Here is a 21,137-nt window from a genome sequence, read left to right as displayed (position 1 = left end):
CGAATTGAGCATAAATAAAAAATGTCTGCATCAAACTCACTGCGACACACTGCTGCGGGGAGTACAACCAGCCTTTTAGAGTTACATTTTACTCTCATCTGACCCGACAACCTTCTCCTTCATGTTTACTGTGCCCCATACATGGTTTATGGCACACAGCAAATTAATCAATTAATGAATGCCTAGCAGTGTAATTTAGTCAGATGAAAATCTCTTAACAAGATATAAAAATAACATTCATATTCAAAATCAGGTGTGCTATGTATGTGTGTATGTGTCTTTTGAAGGCCATTGGGTACACTTCATTCAAGTGTATCACAATAGATGGAGCTGAATCCAAATGCAATATTAAACCCTATTCGACTTTTGTAAAAATGAACAAATATATAAAATAAACAAGAAAAAGTATCATTTTCCTACCACTTTAAAGCCCAATAAAAAAACAGTAAAGTTTGTGGTTCTAAAAGAATAAAAAAAAGTACTTCAAGAGAGATAGCTGCATTTGCAAGGCAGAGTAGGTGTGAGTTATGGAGGACCTGCTTCTGCTCACCTGCGGTTTTCCCACAGACATGCTTCATCTGCTGAAGCTCCAAATCTGCCAGCTCACTTAGAAGCTCCATACCCTGGTTGGGAATGCTCTTTGACGGCACAGTTGATGGTGTGCTATGGGAATACAAGGGAAATGGGGGTACATCTGTGCAAAAAGCGGCAGCAATCAGTAGCTCCAGACTCCAGTAGCAGGGCACATAAGGTTTCTGGGGCACAGTAACAGTTTCTTCACTACAGGCAGAACCTGAGGCAGGTGAAGGACACAGACATTCCACTGATGCATCCTCTGGGGTCATCTTGTTCTCGTCCTCAATCTCCTTTGCTACCGCTGGCTCTGTGCATGACGACTCAATGGCAGCAGGGGACGCGGGGTCAAGCTCTATGATAGCAGGCAACACTGTTTCCTGCTCTGCTTGCAAGTTGACCTTTTGATCATGTACCACCTGACTCTCCTCACCCACTGGCTCATCATCATCTTCCTCCACTAAAGTAATGACAGCCTCTGGCCCAGTGGGTTGCTCTGTCGTGAGTGGACAGGGACAGGAAGCCATCTCAGACTCTGAACTCACAGCAGGGGGGGCAGTAGCCACATCTGCCTCAGCTGAATCCGCTACATTTGCCCCCTCTTCTTCAGGCATATAGTTGGCTGATGTCACCACTGTGACATCCACCTCCTCCCTCAGTTCAAGAGTTCTTTCATTCACGCTTTCCTCCTCTCCTGGCTCTACTTCCTTGAGTGGGAGTGGTTCTGCAAGGGACATGACTGGCACTTGACAGTCTAACTCCTCTCCTAGACTAGAAAGAGTCTGTGGACCATTTGCATCAGGTTCTGTCTGGACCGCTTCCAAATGGGCTGCCTCAGCCAGGCGAACGTTCTGTGGGGATGCTCCGTTCCTGTAGCCCAGGGTAATAGCTGGGTAAGTATATCCAGGAGGCAAATCTGAAAATCAAAAGAATGGTGAATGATAATTAAGCAAATTAGAAAAAGTTGTATGTTTTTGCACATATTTTGAAAAGTGTAAACAACTTGATGAAGATATTATACATTTGATGGATTAAAACCAATATCAACTTTATGTAAACAAGTATATTTATGGGGAGCAGAAGGTTATGGTGCTGATGAAGCCCAGATAGCTTTGATATACATTCCTAAGACGATCTATTATGTTATAGAGAATTAAAAATCCCTTAGAGACTCAGACCAAATAACTGGCCAGCCAATGATGCTGAGGTCTTGGCTGCTATAGTAAGCACTGGTACTATTGGCAGTGTGGAGGAGGCTAGACTGACCCCCACAGAGGATATGGCTCGTCAAGTCTTTACTAACTGGAAAGTTCACTCTGGACCTCAGGCATTTTGGATTTTGTGTCTTCACTGTCTTACCCCAAAGTAGATATAGTCTGGGTAAGACAGATCTTTGGAACAATGGTGCAAAAGTCCAATCATCTTATCAATTCACTTTTGTGGAATCTAACAACAATCCCATTAGTCTTCCCAGTGATTAAAGCGCAATTACTTTTAGTTTGTGCAATAAGTGGGTGTGTTGCCGGTGGTTTTCAAGATTGCTGCTCAAAGTTGAGACATGCAAATCAGGATTTCATTCCTTCCATTACAAATGAGCAGATTGGATGTTCTAGTGGAATAAAATAAAGATGAGTCAAAGCCATGTAGTTGGAACTATTGAAAAAATATTAATGATAATAGGAAATATTTACAGTGCAGCTCACATCGGTAGTCTATCTCATAGTGCTACAAACAAAATAGAAAAAAAAATTACAACAACCAAAATCATAACCATAATTCATCTATGGAAAAAATCCCTGATGTGCCCACTCGCTTTCACCCCCCCATACATAACTTATTTTTTCCATTGCTTACCAGGTTCCAGAGACTCTGGGTAATCTTGAGGGGCCTGTCCCTCGATTCTCTTGTCTTGGGATTCAGGATCCTTGAGCATCTGAGGAGGTGCAGGACTAATTGCAGGGGAGTGAGGTGTCGCTGCCATCGGGCTGGGTGCTGGGCAGGGTGTAGAAGGAGTACTCCTGGGATGTTGGCGGAGTGAGGGGGACTGGTAACAAGGGGACAAGTGAGTGGCACAGGCCCCAGGGGGTGAGGTGCTTCTCTGTGGGGGGTTATAAGAGTAGCTCTTTGCAGGTTTGGATGATCTTGGCTCTGTTATCAGTTCTTCTAGTTCATTTGATGGTTCTTCCGGTCTCTTGTGTATCTGACATATCAAAAGGCTTAGTTTTATGTACATTTCACATGGTTTCGATATAATTATGTAAACTTATTCTAAGACTCAATACCCACCTGTTCATTGTGTGTGGCTTGATGCTGCATGTTGTGTGTAGCTCTGTGTTGCTGCTGAGGCTGAGACGGTAGTTGCAACTGCTGCGACTGGTGACTCTGGTGCTGATGCTGGAGCTGTTGGTGCTGCTGGAAGGCATATAGCTCCTGTTGCCGTAGAAACTGAGATCGGGAATACACAGCAGGATGTTGGATATGGGAGGTTGGTCCCCGTGCGCCATAGACAGGGGGCCACAGCCCTTGCTGCTCAATCACATCTAATGAGAGAAAGGGAGGAATGCAATGACCAGAAGCTTCAGTATGACAAAAACCTATACATGCACATTTTTCATCTCTATGTATGAAATTCTGTGATACACTGCAAATAACAATTAATTTCTTCATTTCTATCATTTTATACCTGTCAGAAAATTTACTTTTGTATTCTTATTTTTAATTTAACATTGATCCTTTCACAAAATTATTTTTTGACTTCCCTGTGTAACATCTCCCCAGGCAGCTGAAATCCCACACTCTTCCTCCTCTGTTTTAAAACAAAAAGCCCTTTCTTACAACATGCTCTGAGAATTTTGGCATGTAGGAGGAAGATCTCGACAATGAGACCAGGGGATTATTGTTGTAGGTTGATTAGAGGTCAACCTCCAGGCTAAAAAGCTGATATATATCCTTTGGTAGTATCCAGAGAGATCCGACCCGCTTAGCCAAACCATAATGAAAGGGGGATTTCAGAAATCCAAACTTAATTTTTTGGGGGGGGGGTGTATTTTCTCCTATATTGCAAATGTCATATTTGCAATATAAGAATTAAAAAAACAAAACAATAATTTTGAGTGACTGTCTTGCTTTTCCCTTTAACAGGTTTCATAAATTTTATTTATTTTTTGTAATATGCCAACAATTGAAAGATAACTTTTATTTAAATGCTTCCCCGCAGGGTAGTTACTGTAGATCCATTTCCTTCCCAGGTGTTAGTCTGTGTGTTCAGGGTGATATGCAGTATTAGTTTTCCCAGCAAGAACTTCGGGGTTCCGCTTTTAGCACACTTGTTTCCCCCACTTGCTAGTAGCATTCCCTACAGGGCTTACAACAATGTGCAATTATTATATATTTCTTAAAGTTTGTTTGCTACTCTAGAGCCCTGTCATGCAGAACTTTGTGGTGATTTAGCACAAAAAATTTGATTAAAATACATTGGAGGCTTTAGTTGCAAATGGAGAATATGTGAAAACTATTTGAGAATGGAAGCTTTTAGTACATAGAGGATGGGCTGACAAAGTGTCCTCCAATGACAGATTATGGTAAATTGCCTGTATGTACTGTATGTAGTGTTTTTTCAAGTCAGGAGACTTGACCAAAGTCCTTTATGCTACATTCAGTCATTCACGCACACACTCACTGTGGAAAACTACATTTTAGCCACAGCTGGCCTGAGGCTCACTGACAGAAGCGAGGCATACACTGGCGCCACCGGGCCCTCTGACCACCATCAGTAGACAATATGGGTGAAGCGTCTTGCCCAAGGACACAACAACACCGAAAGCCGTAGCCAGGGCTTGAACCATCAACCCTTCGATTTCAGGGTTAAATTCCTACCTCCGACCCCACTGTTGCCCCTTTATTACCTCTAAGTAATTTAATTTCCCATGGTCACTTCTGAATACATTGAAGTTAATTTTGAAATGTGGTGTTAAATAGCTTGCATGATTAATATTCTTAAACTTGTTAAAACTCTTATTTGCTTTTAATTAAATCTGGTTTGAGCATACCCAGGTGATGTGGGGCCGGATGAGCTGTAGGCTCGGAGGGCAGGACCACTAACTGGGCTGAGGGGTCCTGTGGCAGAGGAAGGACTGGCTGCAGAGGACCTGGCATTGCTGAAGAAAAACCTGGAGGAAGGTTCTGATGCAAGGGAGTATGACCTATACCCGCTGTATAGAAAGGATTACAATAGAGATTACACTCATTTTACAATATATGTTATCAATTTTAAAGTAAACCACAAGGATAAAAGAGCTAAAATGACCAATTTAAAGACGGAAAGTACAATTTGTGGAGGAAAGATAAGAAGGAAAATAGATTAAACTTCTTTGAACTTTGCAAATTTAAAGCGAGAGTTTTTTTGTTTTTTTTACCATAGGAGTGCCCGGACATCCAGAGGGATGGACTTCCAGTTCTTGGCATCCAATGATGGTGAGCAGAATGAGCAGCAGGGTCTCCTAACTGGCCAGACTGAAGGGGAGTCCCACCAGGGACCATGAGATGAGAGGTGAGGTCTCCATGACAGCTGCTGGACGGATGGATCCTCGCAAACTCAACACGTTCTTTATTATCCCTATCATAAAAATTAAAAAAACACAGGGGATTGATTTGATAAATCACCATATAAGTACAAGTAATTTACCATTTTCAAAAAAATCAGTTTTTGGTGCGGTTATGAGATTTACATCAACATACCTGATGTACGCATCTCTTTCTCTATCCAGGCAAGTGAGACCCATTTGTTCTTCATTAATCCTCTTCCTTTCTTCCTCATTGGGATCCAAGGGATACATGGAGCGGGGCAGCCCTATGAGACAAACATCAAATACTCCTAATTTTCATCTTGTTGAAAATTCAACTATTTCATATACGTACTAATTTATGCAGTGTAACATTTTTAAAAACTCTACACAGAGATAAGTAAACTGAAATAATCAACTTTAAACTTAATGACATATACTAATGCTTATTTTTGCAATAATTCAGGATGTGAAAAAAATGTTGCTTTCTTCTAAATGTACTTTTTTTTTTTGCTTAAAATCGCATGCTGTTTTTAAAAATCTCAAGAAATAATGTTCAAGTAAACAACAGAAAGTTGTGAAAAGAGAAAAGGGGAGTTGACTTTTAAAAAGGCAGCCCTTTTAAAACTAAAATATGACATTTTTGTAGGGTAGTGTGTTCTTGTGATTATATCCAGCATCAAAATAAATGTAATTACCCTTTTTTTGAGTAGCTAAATAAGGTAATCTGCTGGTGGAATTAGTATTTTTACCCTTAAAATAGGATAACTAGATATCATTCACTTAAAATAAGGAACTATAGTGGGTATTTCTTAATTTGAAAGAAAATTGTCTTATTTGATTGGCAAAGTGCCTCACTTACCTGCTCAATTCAAGAAAAAGTGCACTTCTTTTCAGAAAAACTGACTTACTTAATTTCAATGTTATGCAGTCAAGCTTTTGTTATGTCATTAAATAATTGTAAAGCATGAAAAGCTGCACCCTCATTTTTTTCCTACATTAGAAATGCTGGTAAAAATGAAAAAAAAAAAACAACCAATACAATCAATGAGTATTAAGGATTCAATTAAGAATTTTCTGTCTTTGCAAGACTCAACTTTTGATACAGGGTATAGCATTGAAATAGTACTAGAATAAATAGTCCCATTGGAATTCAACAATAAAAGACAATGTATTTATCAATTTCGGTTTCATTTGTGTTTCAAAAAGAATCCATAATAAGAAGAGCTGTCATTACTAAATAACATATATATATATATATATACACAATTCAATTTCTTTGGCTTTTAAAATCCATATGACTATATTGTTTAAGAATATATGCATTCAATATTTGCATCACTCTATTTTACCTTTCACAGAGTTATGTACTCGTGCCTGACGGCTGTTGGGGTGACTGTCTCCTGAACGGCATGGAGGCTCCCTTTGTCGGGCCACTGCCACTGCAATTCCCACTGGTGGCTGGCGCACTTCATTTTCACCATGACCAGCCTCACCCATTTCTCGGCTCCGTCCACTGTAATCGGCACGCTCGCCATCAGCCTGGACCTTCCTGGAAGGGAGAGTCTGCTTGTTGCCCTGAAGGGCACAACTTCCCCCTGCTGGACCTGATTTGAGACTTCCCAGGCCTCCAAATGGGCTCTTCTGAGAGAGAAGTAATGGCTGTTGCTGGTTGCTGTATTTCAGCAGGCTCTTCATGGCACTGCTCTCACCCTGAGTTGGACCCTGGGGGTCCACCTGCTGTTGCGGCTGTTGCTGAGCATGAGTGGGTGCATTTGGGGGCTGTGGAGGAGGGAGGCCTAATCCTTGCTGCTGCTGCAATTGTTGGTGCTGCCCACCTGGGCCTCCTAACTCCATGTAGGACCTCCTCTGTTCCTCCTCAGGTTGTGACATATGATGGGGAGGCCTCATGCCCCAAGGAGGTACTGGAGGTTGTTGCTGATGGTGGTGTTGCCCACTACTGTTATTATAACCATAAGGAGACATGTCCATCTTTCTTTTAAGCTCCTGACTGTTGTTCTGATTCATCTCAGCTGGAGAGGGGGCGTCTGGGCCAGATCTCCCATGCTGCTGGTGACGAATCCTCGCTACCTTTTGGCCTTCTCTCTGTAAGGAGCAGCTGCCTCCAGAAGCATGAGCTGCTCCACCCCCTGCATGTTGTCCCATGTTTTTGTTTCCAAGTGGGGAAGAATTAGGTGGAGGTCCCTGATGGGAACAGTCTCTGTAAGGAGAGGAGTTGACAGAATGAGGGACAGAGTGCCCTGCTTTTGGTCCCTGGGAAAGTGTAGGTCTAAACACATCCAAGTCCACCGAACTGTTAATACACTCTGCACTCCGGGATCGGACGACTTGGTGCTGTTGTTGAGACTGGGGTGTTTTTTGTTGTTGTTGTTGCTGCTGCTGGGGTTGGAGAGAAATCTGTGAGGACTGAACATGTTGATGGTGAGACTGCATCCAATCTACAGGCTTCTCTGTCTTTCTGTATGGATGTTGTTGCTGTTTTCTCTGCCAGTTACTATGATGCCCACTACCATTCTTTTCTATTGTTTTGTCCTTGGAATTGGTACCTCCTCCATTTCCAATTCCATGGCAGTCAGGGGTACCAAGCTGAAATGGTCCATTTGATTTGTCCCCTAGATCTGCCACAGATGAAACAAACGTTGGCCCTGTAACCTTAGGCTCCCGTCCTATATTGATTGACCCCCTATCTTGAGAGGCAGAGTTGGCCAAAGGACCAGGTGGGGGTGGACAGAAAAAATCTGGATGGTGGTGCGTATGGTGGGAATGATGCGGATGGTGTGGATGGCTGGGGTGGAGTTGAAGGCAATGGAATCCCCCTGGATGAGGGTGTGAATGGGGGTGAGCGTGAGGGTGGGTATGACTGTGGGCTCCTCCAGTTGCAGAACCCATGTGCAAGGGTGGGGGTACCGAATAGGGCAGAGAGTGGTGAAGTGATGCCTGACCCCTTTCCAGACAATCAGAAGGCTGTTCACTAATCCTCATCTCACCACTTACTCCTTCTTTGGTGCAGCGCCCATTGCCATTGGACCCTATATGCCTCCCCTGGCTGTTACCCCCATCCCCCATTGATCGAAGGGTTGTGCCCTCTCCACCACAGCTTGGCAAGGAGACTTTTGACCCTGTTGTGGCTCCTGCATCTCCATTTGGCATCTTGCCATTATGTAAGCAAGCACTAAGGGGCTTGCTCATATTCTGATTGTGATCTTTAGTGTACTCCATTGTGAGCGATGCTTTGTGTCTCTCCAGGGCTCTACTGTTGACCTCCTCTAAAGGCAGTGGGTGCTGGGAATAGTGAGGCTGCTGCTGATGGGTGTGAGAATGATGGAGATGTGTGGTCTGGGGTGTCTGGTGGTTCTGGTGCTGCTGTTGTTGCTGTCGCTCTTTAGCATCTTGTTTACTGCTCGACCTTTCCTTGTCTTTGACAGGTACTACTCTCTCCATTGATCCCTCTTTAAGACCTTTAGGAATACCTGTCCCTATGCCTTGATCTCTGTCCCTGTTGCAGGACCCCTGAGAGTGTCCCGAACCTGTCCTAGACATTGATGGCAGGCTGTGGTTGGCTGAGATGAGAGATGGCTGGGATGGGAGACCCCGCAGGTAAAAGTTTTCTGGAAAGGGATAAAAGAAAGATTAGCAAGAAAAACAGCATTCCATGAATAATCTGTATTCTTTAAAATCACTGTATTAGCACTCTATTTTGTATCTTACCTTTTTGTGTATCATAAAAACGATGCTGCCCATAGAGAACACCACCATTGGCATGGTGATCTAAGTGGCTCATTGGAAGGAAAGTGTGGGCCAGACTCCCTGAAAACCGAGGATATCCTGGACCTAAGGGAGAAAGGGAAAGAGACGGTTGACAACACATGACAGCAGCTACCGTGATGGAGTTATATGCAGTAATCCTTTGGGCCCAATGCAGCTGCTGGTGTTCATACGCAAATAAGTACTGGCTATGCTTCTAATGTTTGCTTTTCCTGCTTGAGTTAAGCAATTAGATAATGAAAGAAAAGCTCTGGGATTGTCGTAGTATGACATTTTTCTTTGAGACATATGGCTCATTCAGTGTTCTGCCGTGAGAACCAACAGCAGCATGTACACACATCTTAGTGTAGTGATAAGGGTGGATTTTAGGCTTGTGTTATCAGAGAGCTGGTTCTCTATAATTCTTAATAACCTAGTTTAGAGGTAAAATGGTGTCAGGATCTTGATTCTATAAGCCAGTACACCTGCACTCTTTAAATCAAGGCCATCTGGGGGATGATTAAACCAGCACCACAGAAAAACAATTATTTTCTAAATAAGACACTGGAGGGCACAAAGGACTTTGAGGGTGGAGAAGAGCGAGAATATGGACTGAGATGAAAGCTCATTCGCAATATTAAGACAGGCATCACTATGACAACACTGCTGTAACTGGGTAACTACGGCCTCTGAACACATCAATGCAAATTAAATTACCCTATTTACATGAGTGTATAAATAGGGATTTAAAAATAGATTTAAAAATATAATCTACAAACTGCTACAATAACAACGTGGGATCTGTTTAAAGTTTTGTTAACATTTGATGGCAAATTTAAATAAAAACAAAAAAAATACCATTGAAGTTTTCAGGCGCTTTTGAAATGACACTTAGTAAAACATTCACTCATCATTGGCATTAATGCACTACAATTTGGGGGCCTTTAATTATGCATTCAGCCATTCATCTTTGCATTGCAAACAACAAAGAACCTCAATCAATTCATCTAACATGAAGCTTGCACAAGTCTTTAATTACCATAGATTTTCTCTAACCCAAACTATCTATACAGGCTCAAATGTATGACTACACCCCGACTAATATTTAGATAAATTAAATAAAACACACAAAGTTGCACCTGAACCACTTCTAGCATAATTCTCTTTAAATATCTGCACTCTCATCTCAGCAATATTGGAAGAGCTGAATCTCAACCAATGTGTTTGCACAGAAAATATTTGTAAGCGTTTTCAAACATTTGCATTGAAGTCCTGAAGAGGACATAAGCTAAATGCTATTCAAAAAGAAGTTGAGATTAATATCAACGTTGTCTGAAAGGAATTTAGCCACCAATGATGTCCGTGTGAAAACAATCAATACTTCAAAGTAAATTAAAATATACATATGGACATTTTGACAAGTCGAAGCCATCTTTAAAATATTTCATGTTCAGTTGGAGAAGATTAACAGAAGTCTGCAGCTAAATCTTGAGATGTTTGATGGAGACCAGGCAAAGTTTTCAAACACGAAAACACAATTCCAGCTTTTAAGCTTGGTGGTGTTAGTATCATGATGAGGTTCAGGTGCACTGCCAATAGTACTGGTTAACTCCACCAGGTCAATGTAATGATGAAAGACTACCAACAAATGATTTACCTTTCACTTAACTCAAAATGTAGAGATTTGATTCAGTTTGTCTTCCAAAGGACCAGTAATGCCAGACCACATTCAGAAAAAAATTTTATGCATAAAACCAGAGTCAAATTAGGCTTCTGGAATTAAAGGTTGCTGATAAACAATATGGTCAAATATCTTGGCAAAAGTATGCCAGAGGGTCACTAGTGGCAGCAAAAAGCATATATCTGTAGTCTGAGTTGCTGAGCGACATTCATTTAGATATAAGTTTTTGCATGCATTTTAATGTCTGCGTCAGAAGATTCTTTTCAATCTTCAAATTGTGCAATTAATACCTGATCCTTGAACTGACAGCATTTGCTTGTTTTATTATAAAACTAACCTAACAAAAGCTTTGCTCAAATGCATCAGTAACAACTAGACATGAATATCACATTCATATCCGTGATGACGGAATGTAAACTTCAGACTTCAAGAGACCCACATAAGATATCACTTCTTCTGGCCTCTTTTTTATAAGGCAGAGTGAATGTACAGCGAGGAACAGAAACAGAATTAAATCTTTGTCAGTTAAATTAAGGACAGATCTCTTTCTTAACCTGCATGCAACCTCATTTAGAGAAGCAGTAATACAGTTCATGTGGCCTTGTCCCTAGCTGGGCAAAGCCTTTTTTCTCCTTAAATCCAGTCCTGGGTGTTGATTCTCTTCCTATTTGACATAGGAACAATGCAGCTGGAGCTAAGAGCTGGCTCAGGAGAGGGAGGAGTGTTGTGGTCGGCTTAATGACCTTGCCTCGTTGCAGCCCCTTGCTTCCTCCAATCTTAATTAATGAAATTCACAGAGAGTGCAAACAGCAGGACAATAACACAGGAGGTGCAGTTTTCTGTGTAGGGTGATGGCCATAATTGTATACCGTCATCCTTTCTTTAATTCTTCCATTGCTTCAATGCTTTTTTTTCTACTACATACACTCTTTACCATCTTCCTTTGTGTTTTTTTGGCTGTCATGATTAATAAGCATCCACATTTATGCCAATTCATCAACTGAGGTGGGGGAGGAAGGATCCTTTGTTTAAGCAAGACATTTTCCTCTGATTTTCAAGGTAGGGAAAAGCAGAGCGCTGTTCGCCAGCCTTTATCCAAGCTAGGAGAGCGCCTTTTTTCTCCAGCCGCATGTTGTTTGTGAGCGTGACGATTGACAGCATAATCCCTTTTCACAGTGTGGTCTGGCTTTGCCCGATAATGCCAGCCTGCTCGGTTTCAACGTACCCTCCAATGGGACAGCAAGGGGGAGACTGTTGGGCATGGTGGAGCCCATTCAGCCCATTAATCTCCCTAGAACAAGAGAAGCTGCTGCTGCTGCTGCTGCAGGTGACTTGAGAAGGGTCTTAGTGCATTCTGCTGACTGCACAGCAGCCGGGAACTCTCCACATACACATGCGCAAACAGAAACATGTCAGCATCAGCAAGTAAATGACAGAGGGAGTTAACAGTGCATGCCTTTCATTCTGTGGAGGGAGCAGAGGCAAGAGAAGAATCAAGCTGAATCCCTTTTAGTGAACATCTAAAAGATAATTATTAAATTATGCTGTCAAAAAGGATAAAGAGAAAAGGTTAAGTTTAATTCAGTAATTTAATATGTATTTTTCCTATTTTTTTTTTTTATAAAATGTTTAAGATATACATAAACATTTCTAAACATATCTTAAAAGCATTTAGTCATTTGGTTCCATTCAAAAATCTAATGGTTCCATCTCAGAAATCGGCTTCTAAAAACAAAGCATTATACTTTTTTATATAAAAGAGAAAAAGCACAGTTCACAAGTAAAAGAAAGAAAACTGCCCTAATTCTCTCAAGATAGACTTCAATGCATTGATTATTCAGTATCAGACATTTAGCAATTAATACCTATTAATTTCTAAAACACCTACAAAACATCTATGAAAAATTTGCATCTTGCTCTTTGTATATGGGAAGGAGTTTGCAGTGGCAGCAGGATAATTCAATATTTTTTTTTTTTGTGCAATCTCATTTAATCGGTTATGGACAAAACTAACAAATAGAGATATTCTCATGTTTTATCTTAGCATTTTAATCTTCTGCTACACTAGCCCATGATCAAGACTACGAGAGAGGTCCCTAATACAATTATAAGACAGACAAAATACTATGACAGTTATTAACTTAAAATCGCACCTATATATTCTAATTATATTATATTGGCACACCAAGTTATTTGTTATTTTTGGATGCATTTTTCAATGCCCGCCCCCTCTCTATTGTTATGAAATGGTTTAGTCCGCCTGCTTTGCCTCTGTTACAAAGCTGCAGACCACATAGACAACGAATGGGGGCAGAGATGACAAGATGCAGCAATCAGAGAACCAAAAGAAGGAGAGAGAAAATGCTCTGACAAGAGGAAAATGTAAAGGGTAGATGGTATGTCACCTAGTTCTATCACAGACAAGGTCAGTCTGTTAGTAGTTGATATAATAGGAAGTTCTGGAACATTAACCTGTTTTCTGTCCCTACCTTTGTCCGTAGTTTTTAAAATAGCTTACTTTTCTCTGCATACAGGCTCATATATGGGAAAAAAATAAATAAAAAAAACTCTGGATTTAAACATTTTACTCATTCTTTTGGCTAATTAATGTTGGACACACGTTCCAAACAGACACATCAACAGCAGGAACCACATCCTTCCCATACCCTACATTGATAGACTAAAGGAGGTGAGCAGCTTCATAGTGGAGGATGTTCTTTTTCAAGGTGGACCATCAAAATAAGTGGTCTCCTAATTGTCAATCATTCTAGTGATATGTTTACGTAAATTGCAAATCATCTTTTGGAAAGTAAGTTTGTGTGAATGATGCAAACAGAAACTTTTAAACAGAGCGTGCACCAGGAGAAATGGGCTTGTGCATGCTCTCACACACATTTAATTGGCGTTCCCTTTCGGCAGCAGGTACAGGAGTTTGTGCTTGTGCATTTTTAATTTTTTTTGAGTGGAGAGGGCAGATCTTTTCAAAAATTCACAAAAATCCACCGTACCTTAAAATTAAGTGATTATATCGAAAAAAACAAATATTGTAACACTAAAAATGATCCTGAAATAATAAAATAATTAGCATACCCTATATACTCATATATACAATATTTATTCGAAACTATTTTAAAGTTTCAAAAAAAAAAAAAAAATAGCTATCACTGAAATATTATGTTTGGTCAATAGTTTTGGACTCTTCCCTCTCCTTAAGATGAGAATTGGAGAATATTTCCAGTGTATGCAGCGTGAGTGACGGCAATATATAAATATATACTACCCATTACCTGTGAGTCTATAGTTTGGAGAGAAATTCTTACTTTTGATGAGAAAGGCTGACCAAGGATTGTAAATGGGGTTGCAAGAGAAAGCAAAACATTTCTTATACGATATTGATATATTATTAAACAAGTTCTACCTTTAAAATGTGTTTATCTATATGATTTCCAGCTATGGTTTGGATATAAATTTCCACAGAGGTTCACTTGTGCCACTATTACATTCTGTTCTTACAGTTTAATATACAATCTGAAATCATGTATTTTTTTCAGTATTCCTTCTTATATGAAAGCCTGCTTAATTCTATTTATCATCTGCTGATGATGTTATCGATTATTACTGTTATTAAGTTTATTTGTTATATTGTAAGCTTGTTGCCTGTTGGTAAATAGACAATAACATTATAATTACAATTTCCTTTTTGCGGAGATTTTATGAATTTGTCTGCACATTATCAAAAAAATTAATAGAAATGGTCGAATTGTATTTGTTTTTTATTTTCAGGTAAGTAATCTTGAGATAATTTTATATTTAACTAAGTAAAATAATAGATGGTTTTTGGAGTATAGTGTATTGTTCTTGCAGCAATTTAAATGAATTTCATTGTACTTTCAGTGTTTTTCCTACCAGGTGAATGCCATTTTTGTCTTTCCACAAGTATGGGAATCATAACCAAAAATAAGGATTAAAATGCATAGTTTTATGTAAACCGTATCAAAGTTTTCAGCCAGCCTAATGGCCAGCTAAGTGTTGTCCCAGTAAGACATCTTTTCATGGCTTCCAAAATGAGGATTAACTAAATAAAACTACATACCAAAAACCAAGCAAAAGACCAAATGAAAACTGGTGTAACCAGCAGAGATGAAATGCAGAAATTAGACAGTCCCACCATTTCTCTGCTTTCAATGGTCTTTAACATTTTTCAAACAATCTAATGTCATATATTGCTAACTGAAAGGCAGATTGCTGCAAAAATTAATTGATAGACAGAGCAAGGCCAGTGCAGACCAAGAGAAGAGGAGGAACAACCTGAGCTGCCTGTCAGAACTGCTAATTGAGAAAAAAATGACAGAACTATCAAGACAGAAAAAGGGAGGAGAAGAGGAAAGAAGAGAGGAAAGGAGACGAGAGATACTTGGTGGAGGAGGGGCAGTATAGTGATGTATCTCTTCAGGTTTGACTAATTGAAAGGAAGGGATGCAGGCTTGCAAAAGAGAGAGAGAAGAAAAGATGAAGACGTATGGTCGAGTGAGTTGCATAGTTAGTGTGTGTTGGGATGGTGGGAATGTGGGTAGTGCTGCTTAAATCCTTCAAAAGAAAAACCAACAGGAAGGGCTCACAGAATGAAAAGATGGACAAGTGAAGATAGGCTTGGGAAGGCATATCAAACAGGAGTGGATTAGACAGGAGGCAGTGTGCAGGGGATCAATGCATTCATGTATGTCTATATGTGTAGAATGAGTTATGAGAGGGATTTCTTTGGGCACAAGGTAAGTCATTTGAACCAGAGCCAGCTGGCCCTAAGCCGGCCGCAGGTTCTGTTCAAACACTTTCTATTTTTAACTCAAGTTTCTAAAAGCCTGAGTGAAAAGGTTACAGTATGTACATTAGCTTGGCATTTAACATAAAGACCTTATCTAAACCTAAATAATCTGCTTATTAAACTAGCCTCTATATGCTCTACACTATACGCCACCTCCCAAAACAGAACACAGACAAGGCACAAGTCATTAAACAAAAAATTAAATTGGAGTGAAAATCCAGGATGTAACCAATCAAATTTTAAGACTGTCTTTTACAAACATATAAAGCTGAAAAAAGTAATTGTGAAAATGTTTTGCAAAGTACGTAAATAGTAAGGATTTCTAATGAGAAATACATTTGGCCACATATTTCGATTTGAAATGACAAGATAAACTTAAACATAAAAAAGCACACACACAAAACATCATCAGTATATGATTTGAGCACTTTCCTTAAGCATTTTTATAATACTTAGCTTGGTTTAATAGAAATACATTTAGTTTGTTGGGCTCTTGACTGATTGCAAACTCCAAAATAGAGAAAAAAAACCTATCTAAGCCTTTTGTTAGAAATCAGAGTAAGCTTTAAAGGACAACTTTTTCTGAGGCATAGAAGGAGTTTGGGTATGGTAGGATATTCCCAATTAACAACCATTCTACAGATCTAACTGTGCCTTGCAGTTTGAACCTCTCTTGTTTTGTATAAGCAAAATCTCATGATGTGCAGAAGACGACTAGCAGCTCCTGTTGAATTTCTGCAGGACATAAAGTCTCTGCTGGGCCGTTTTCTGAAGAGAGTTTATGCATGAGAACCACCATCCCCTCTAACACATTTAGCGAGTTTCACTCAAGGTGGTTCTGGGGACACCTATGGACTAGCTTGTCCACTTTATGTCTGTATGCCGAACCGTCATTGTCTTGGATCCTATCAATGCTACTGATGTCCTCTGCAAACTTAAAGAGATTCAAAGACAGCTGAGCTGAGTTGCAGTCATTTTTGCACAAAGGGAAGAGGAATGGAGAGACAACACAACCCTGAGAAGAACATATTTTATAATATAATTGAACTTATTTTGAGTTCACATTAGAGAAATTTACCTCTGCATTTAACCCATCCCCTTGGGGAGCAGTGGGCTGCCATCGTGCAGTGCCCGGGGAGCAGTGTGGGGTTAAGGGTCTTGCTCAGAGACCCACAGTGGCAGTCTGTAGGAGTGGGGCTCGAACCCAGAACATCAGGATTCCAAGCCCTATGCCCTAACCAATAGACCACCATAGGTGTATTGCTGTTCTTCAAGAGAAGAAAAGACAAAGTCTACATCTGTAGAACTTTTAGAGCATTTTGCACGGCATGTGAATTCGCCCAGCGGGTATGATGGTCACTTTCTTCAGTACTTCAGCCAATCTGTGATCAGGTTCGGGGGCCCTGCTGTCCCACATTCACGGACGAATTACCGGAAAACAGAGGTTTTGGTGCGACATCAGCTGAGCTGTTGGAAGAAGCTATTGGCTGATCGTCTGTGCTGGAGGTAGAACAACAACACAGTCCTTCTTGGGCTAAATCAAAACCTTTTTTTTTAAAGAAACCTTAAATCTTCTTAAGAGCATTCCCACTTTATCCTTTGTCAACATTATTTCTCTATCTTCCAATTTTGATTAAAAAAAAAGCTTGTCTCTGTGTGCTCCTTCACTGTTGCCCATGGCCACATCTAGTCCCTGGCTGGATTTAGCGACACAAATGTAAACAAAAGTTGAGATCTTTCAACTGTAAATTTTGCTTAGCCTAATTTGCAGGCGAGGTGATGATTGAGCTTTGCCAAATTCGCCAAACTTATGCCACTTCCCTCTTTCTCCTCGCTTTGCTCCAGATCCACCCTCTACGTAGAGAGAACATGGGAATACTTTGCTCCAGCTGCAACATTTAGTGTGAACATTCTTTTATACTGTTTACAATGAGTTCCATACAGTCTTTTCTGACTGGTTCGAAATGAGGACCAGTCAGAAAAGAAGAGGAGGAACAATATTCACGTCAAAAATAAATATCAAATTCTAGACTACAGTTTGAAAATACATTCAGGGGATAAAAAAATATAGTATTTAAAATAAAGGTCTATTACAATTTGAGGGAAAAGGGGAAACCTGCATACAGTTCTTTTTGCAGAAGGAAGCGGTATAATTCCCAGATGGCTTGGCATTATGAGGGAAAAGGCATCATGTAAAAATATTATCCAAGTAGTTTACCTTAAGCATATTAGAAAACTAATTAAAAAGTGGCTTTAAAACAACAACATCGATGTTTTAGAGTGAAGTTTTTAAACCCCTGAGTTCTATTAAAGGTTTGTGGGCAGTGGGCAAATCTATTGGGAGGATTCCCAAAATGTTTGACACAAATCAAATATTTTCAAATTCAATTCTACCAACAACCTAAATAACATAATTCTAAATAAAAAAAGGCAAACTGTTTGTCTTTTTTTATTTACCATAAAGAAATATTTATTTCATCCCAAACTGACCTGAATCAAAAATAGTTATTCTGATTTACTTTCAGATAGTGAAAAAACATTGTACTTCTTTATACATCAGCTGAACCTAAAATATCTGAATCAGAGACTAGCTACTGACTTTGAATTTGAACTGCTATTCTTCAATTAGCATGTTAGCAACCTGTTTAAAAACACACTCAGGGAGCAGATAAGAAAAAAATATCTGTGCATATAAGGAAGACACTAATGCTGCAACACATGCAGAAGTCAGAGCCTGCTCTTCTGCCGGCGGGGGGCTGCTGACACCCAGAGAGAGGAGGCGAGAGTCTGGGTAATTGTGCCGCTCATTTTGATGACTTGCTTTTTATGCAAAACAGGAAAAAGACAATGTGCAATTATGTCGAGAAGGGAACAGCTGAATGTGGTTGATGAACAGTCTGGATTCAATCATGCTCTTAGTGCGTTATATGCAATTAAACTGCAATAGAGATAATGGCCTCCATTGCCAACTGAGTAATAATCCCAGTCATAATCACCTCCATTACTTTTATTAGGCTTGGCATTGCCATCATCACTTCTAATATTATTTTTCTTTTCCACAAAAGAAAGTGTTTGACGATGAAACCTTAAGAGCGTAAGGTAAGACAAACAGGGATGCTTCAGGAAATGAGCCTGGAGAGAGAATGTTTCTGGGTGAGCTGATGTTGAAGTTGATATCTCAGTTGAGATCCTCTCTGTGAACTGTAGAAACTGTTAACTCACTCAGGCAATAAAGCTCCAGATTGAAGAAGCATTTGTCTGTTCAACATGCTCATAAGATCCTGGAAACATGACGCCACACAGAATCTGTGGCGGTAAGGCGCCTCAGTCTAAAGCTTTGAAGGCACCATAGCCTTTTCTAGTTGTAACTTAAGTATTTTATTGATGGTGGTACACCAGTTTAAAGACTTCTTGTTGTTGCTCCTGTTGTTCATCTACTTCTAACACACTTTTATGTCTTTGAAGACTTGTTTGCATCGGTGCGTGAAACATCTGCTCACACAGCTATTGTTTGTCAGCAGGATTACACAGAAGGTTTTTATTAATGAACCCTTGTTGATGTAAAAAAGGCAAAAAGTCCATCTCCTTACCAGATGTACACAGCTATGCATACAGATCTTCTCTTTAAACATTCATCAGCCAGAATGTTACCCCTACCTTTGACCACATTGACAACTGTTTTCAAAGCAACTAAATAAAAAAAAAATAATTTAACAGTAAATCGCATATGTCATGTATATATTTTCTTAACTACGTCTTCATCTAACATCTTAGATCCATCTTTTATATATGATAAATGGTCTGTACTTATGTAGTGCTCAAGTCAGGAGACTTGACCAAGCACTTTACACTCTATTCAGTCATTCACGCACACACTCAAAGACTGATGGTGGCAAACTACATTTTAGCCACAGCTGCCCTGGGAGTCACTGGCAGAAGCGAGGCTGCCGTACACTGGCGCCACCAGTCCCTCTGACCACCATCAGTAGGCATTGCGGTCGAAGTGTCTTCCCCAAGGACACAATGACACTGAGAGCCTTAGCCGGGGTTAGAACTATCAACCCTTCCATTTCAGGGCAAACTCCTACATCCAACGCCAGTATATATTTTCTTTGGGTTAGCTATGATATAGTTTTTCAATGCTATCTAATGGCTTCTTCATCTAATGATACAGGTCTTTGAAAAAGGCCTTTTTAGCTCTTAAATCGTTTCTAAATATATTGCCATATTACACCAAATTAGTATAATTGGGATCTGATGTTGTCCAAATTCAAGTATTGGTATCGGATAGAAAGTAAAAATGTGGATGGGTGCATTTCTACTCAAGACTGACCTTGAGCTAAGAAGAACAACTAAACACTTTCATTATCAAATGTTCAAAGCAGGTTATGAGATACTCCTCAAAACCTGTAGCTCTAATTAAATTAAAAAGTAGTTGTAAAAAATAATGTCTCATTGGAGCTATAAGTCTTTGATATAGTGTCCTCTGTTACTTTAAGCATAGATATTCAAAAGATATGAAAAAAAAAAACATCACTATTTGCTTGTTCTTTGATTTCCTGATGAAAAAACCTCAAGATTGTGTTTAATTTTTGGGCACATGTTTGTGTAGTATGGATGTTGTAATGCTGACTGTTAGACAGGAACCCCCCCATCTATCAAGCAGCGATGCAGGCGGAGGCTAAATGCTTTGCAATCACTGCAACCTTTTATTGGCGCATGTTTGCATGAGCTGATTCGCACAGTCTGTGGCGGCATTCCTGCTGACATGAGTTGAATACCGCAAGATTCCTTAACTGAACTATTGACTCTGTGTCCTTACCCAGAAAAGTGAAGTTTTGTCTATATTTTTGGGTGCAGAACTATTACTGGACTATTACAAGCTGTACTAAGCAAAAACTTTAAACAACCTATCAAAATAAACACTATCTGGATAAACAAGTTATAGCTGGGTCTCTGCCTAAAAGTACCTATTTCCTTATACTGAAGATATGATGAAGTGGTGACATAACTAGTAAATGAATGTGTATATACTCATCATATGTGACATACCTTCATGGGAATGAGGAAACCAGATCTGCGAGGCGCTGGAGTGGGGTCCGCCTCGGAAGGAGGGCGAAGAAGGGGAGGAGGGCGGCCTGGAAGGGTGAGGCGGGTGAGACGGCGGGGAACCCAAACTACTGGCCAGGAAGGTCCCCATGAAAGAGGCCGATGAGTTTCCCATCAATCCACTGCCTGGATCACCAATGGGGCATAGGGGAAGATAGAAAACAATAATCAGGGAAGTAGACATTTGCCATGATTTTACCAAACTTAAGAAGAAGCATCATATCGTGATGTAAGGTTGCATTTTACTTCATAAGGCCTCAGAGAGGACGGGTGAGTGAGAGAGTATGTGTATCTGTGGGGTGGGGGGGTTCTCCACCCCTTCGCTGTCAGCAAAGTCCTCTCCCCTCGTCTCCCTTCACAGCATCTCTCCCCATGGGCAGACAGAGGTCTCATCTCACAGCTGAGTACACACTTTCTCAGGCTCTCTCCCTCTCGCTCTCACACACTTTTGCTCCTGCTCCCCAGTGTCCCTTTCTCAATTTCTCTCCCTCTCTCCATTATCTTGCTCTCTCTATCTCTCACTTTCATGCCCTCAATCTCTTTTATTGCTTTGCTCCATTTCACCTCTGCTCTCTCTTTTCTGTCTTTCATTCTTGCATTTCTCAGCATGACTATAACGGTCCTT

At 40.2% G+C, this 21,137-nt stretch overlaps 1 protein-coding gene across 5 annotated transcripts in view; it reads right to left on the bottom strand.

Annotated features, from left to right (window-relative positions):
* Positions 1-21,137, bottom strand: part of LOC107083174 (BAH and coiled-coil domain-containing protein 1-like) — an 86,100-nt gene that overhangs the window by 22,061 nt on the left and 42,902 nt on the right. For all 5 annotated transcript variants that reach the window (XM_015372178.1, XM_015372175.1, XM_015372174.1 and 2 more), the window contains 9 exons: positions 20,456-20,638; positions 8,865-8,987; positions 6,488-8,764; positions 5,311-5,422; positions 4,989-5,188; positions 4,623-4,784; positions 2,860-3,113; positions 2,428-2,773; positions 551-1,489 (listed from right to left, as the gene is read on the bottom strand). In XM_015372178.1, the coding sequence (XP_015227664.1) occupies positions 551-1,489; positions 2,428-2,773; positions 2,860-3,113; positions 4,623-4,784; positions 4,989-5,188; positions 5,311-5,422; positions 6,488-8,764; positions 8,865-8,987; positions 20,456-20,638 (4,596 nt within the window). The remainder of the gene's footprint in view (positions 1-550; positions 1,490-2,427; positions 2,774-2,859; positions 3,114-4,622; positions 4,785-4,988; positions 5,189-5,310; positions 5,423-6,487; positions 8,765-8,864; positions 8,988-20,455; positions 20,639-21,137) is intronic.

This window comes from Cyprinodon variegatus, unplaced genomic scaffold, assembly GCF_000732505.1.
Source record: "Cyprinodon variegatus isolate N-32 unplaced genomic scaffold, C_variegatus-1.0 Scaffold69, whole genome shotgun sequence".
In the NCBI taxonomy this organism is placed as follows: Eukaryota; Metazoa; Chordata; class Actinopteri; order Cyprinodontiformes; family Cyprinodontidae; genus Cyprinodon; species Cyprinodon variegatus.
The sequence above is the reverse complement of the archived record's forward strand: the minus strand, read 5'-3'. Positions and strand labels throughout refer to the sequence as shown.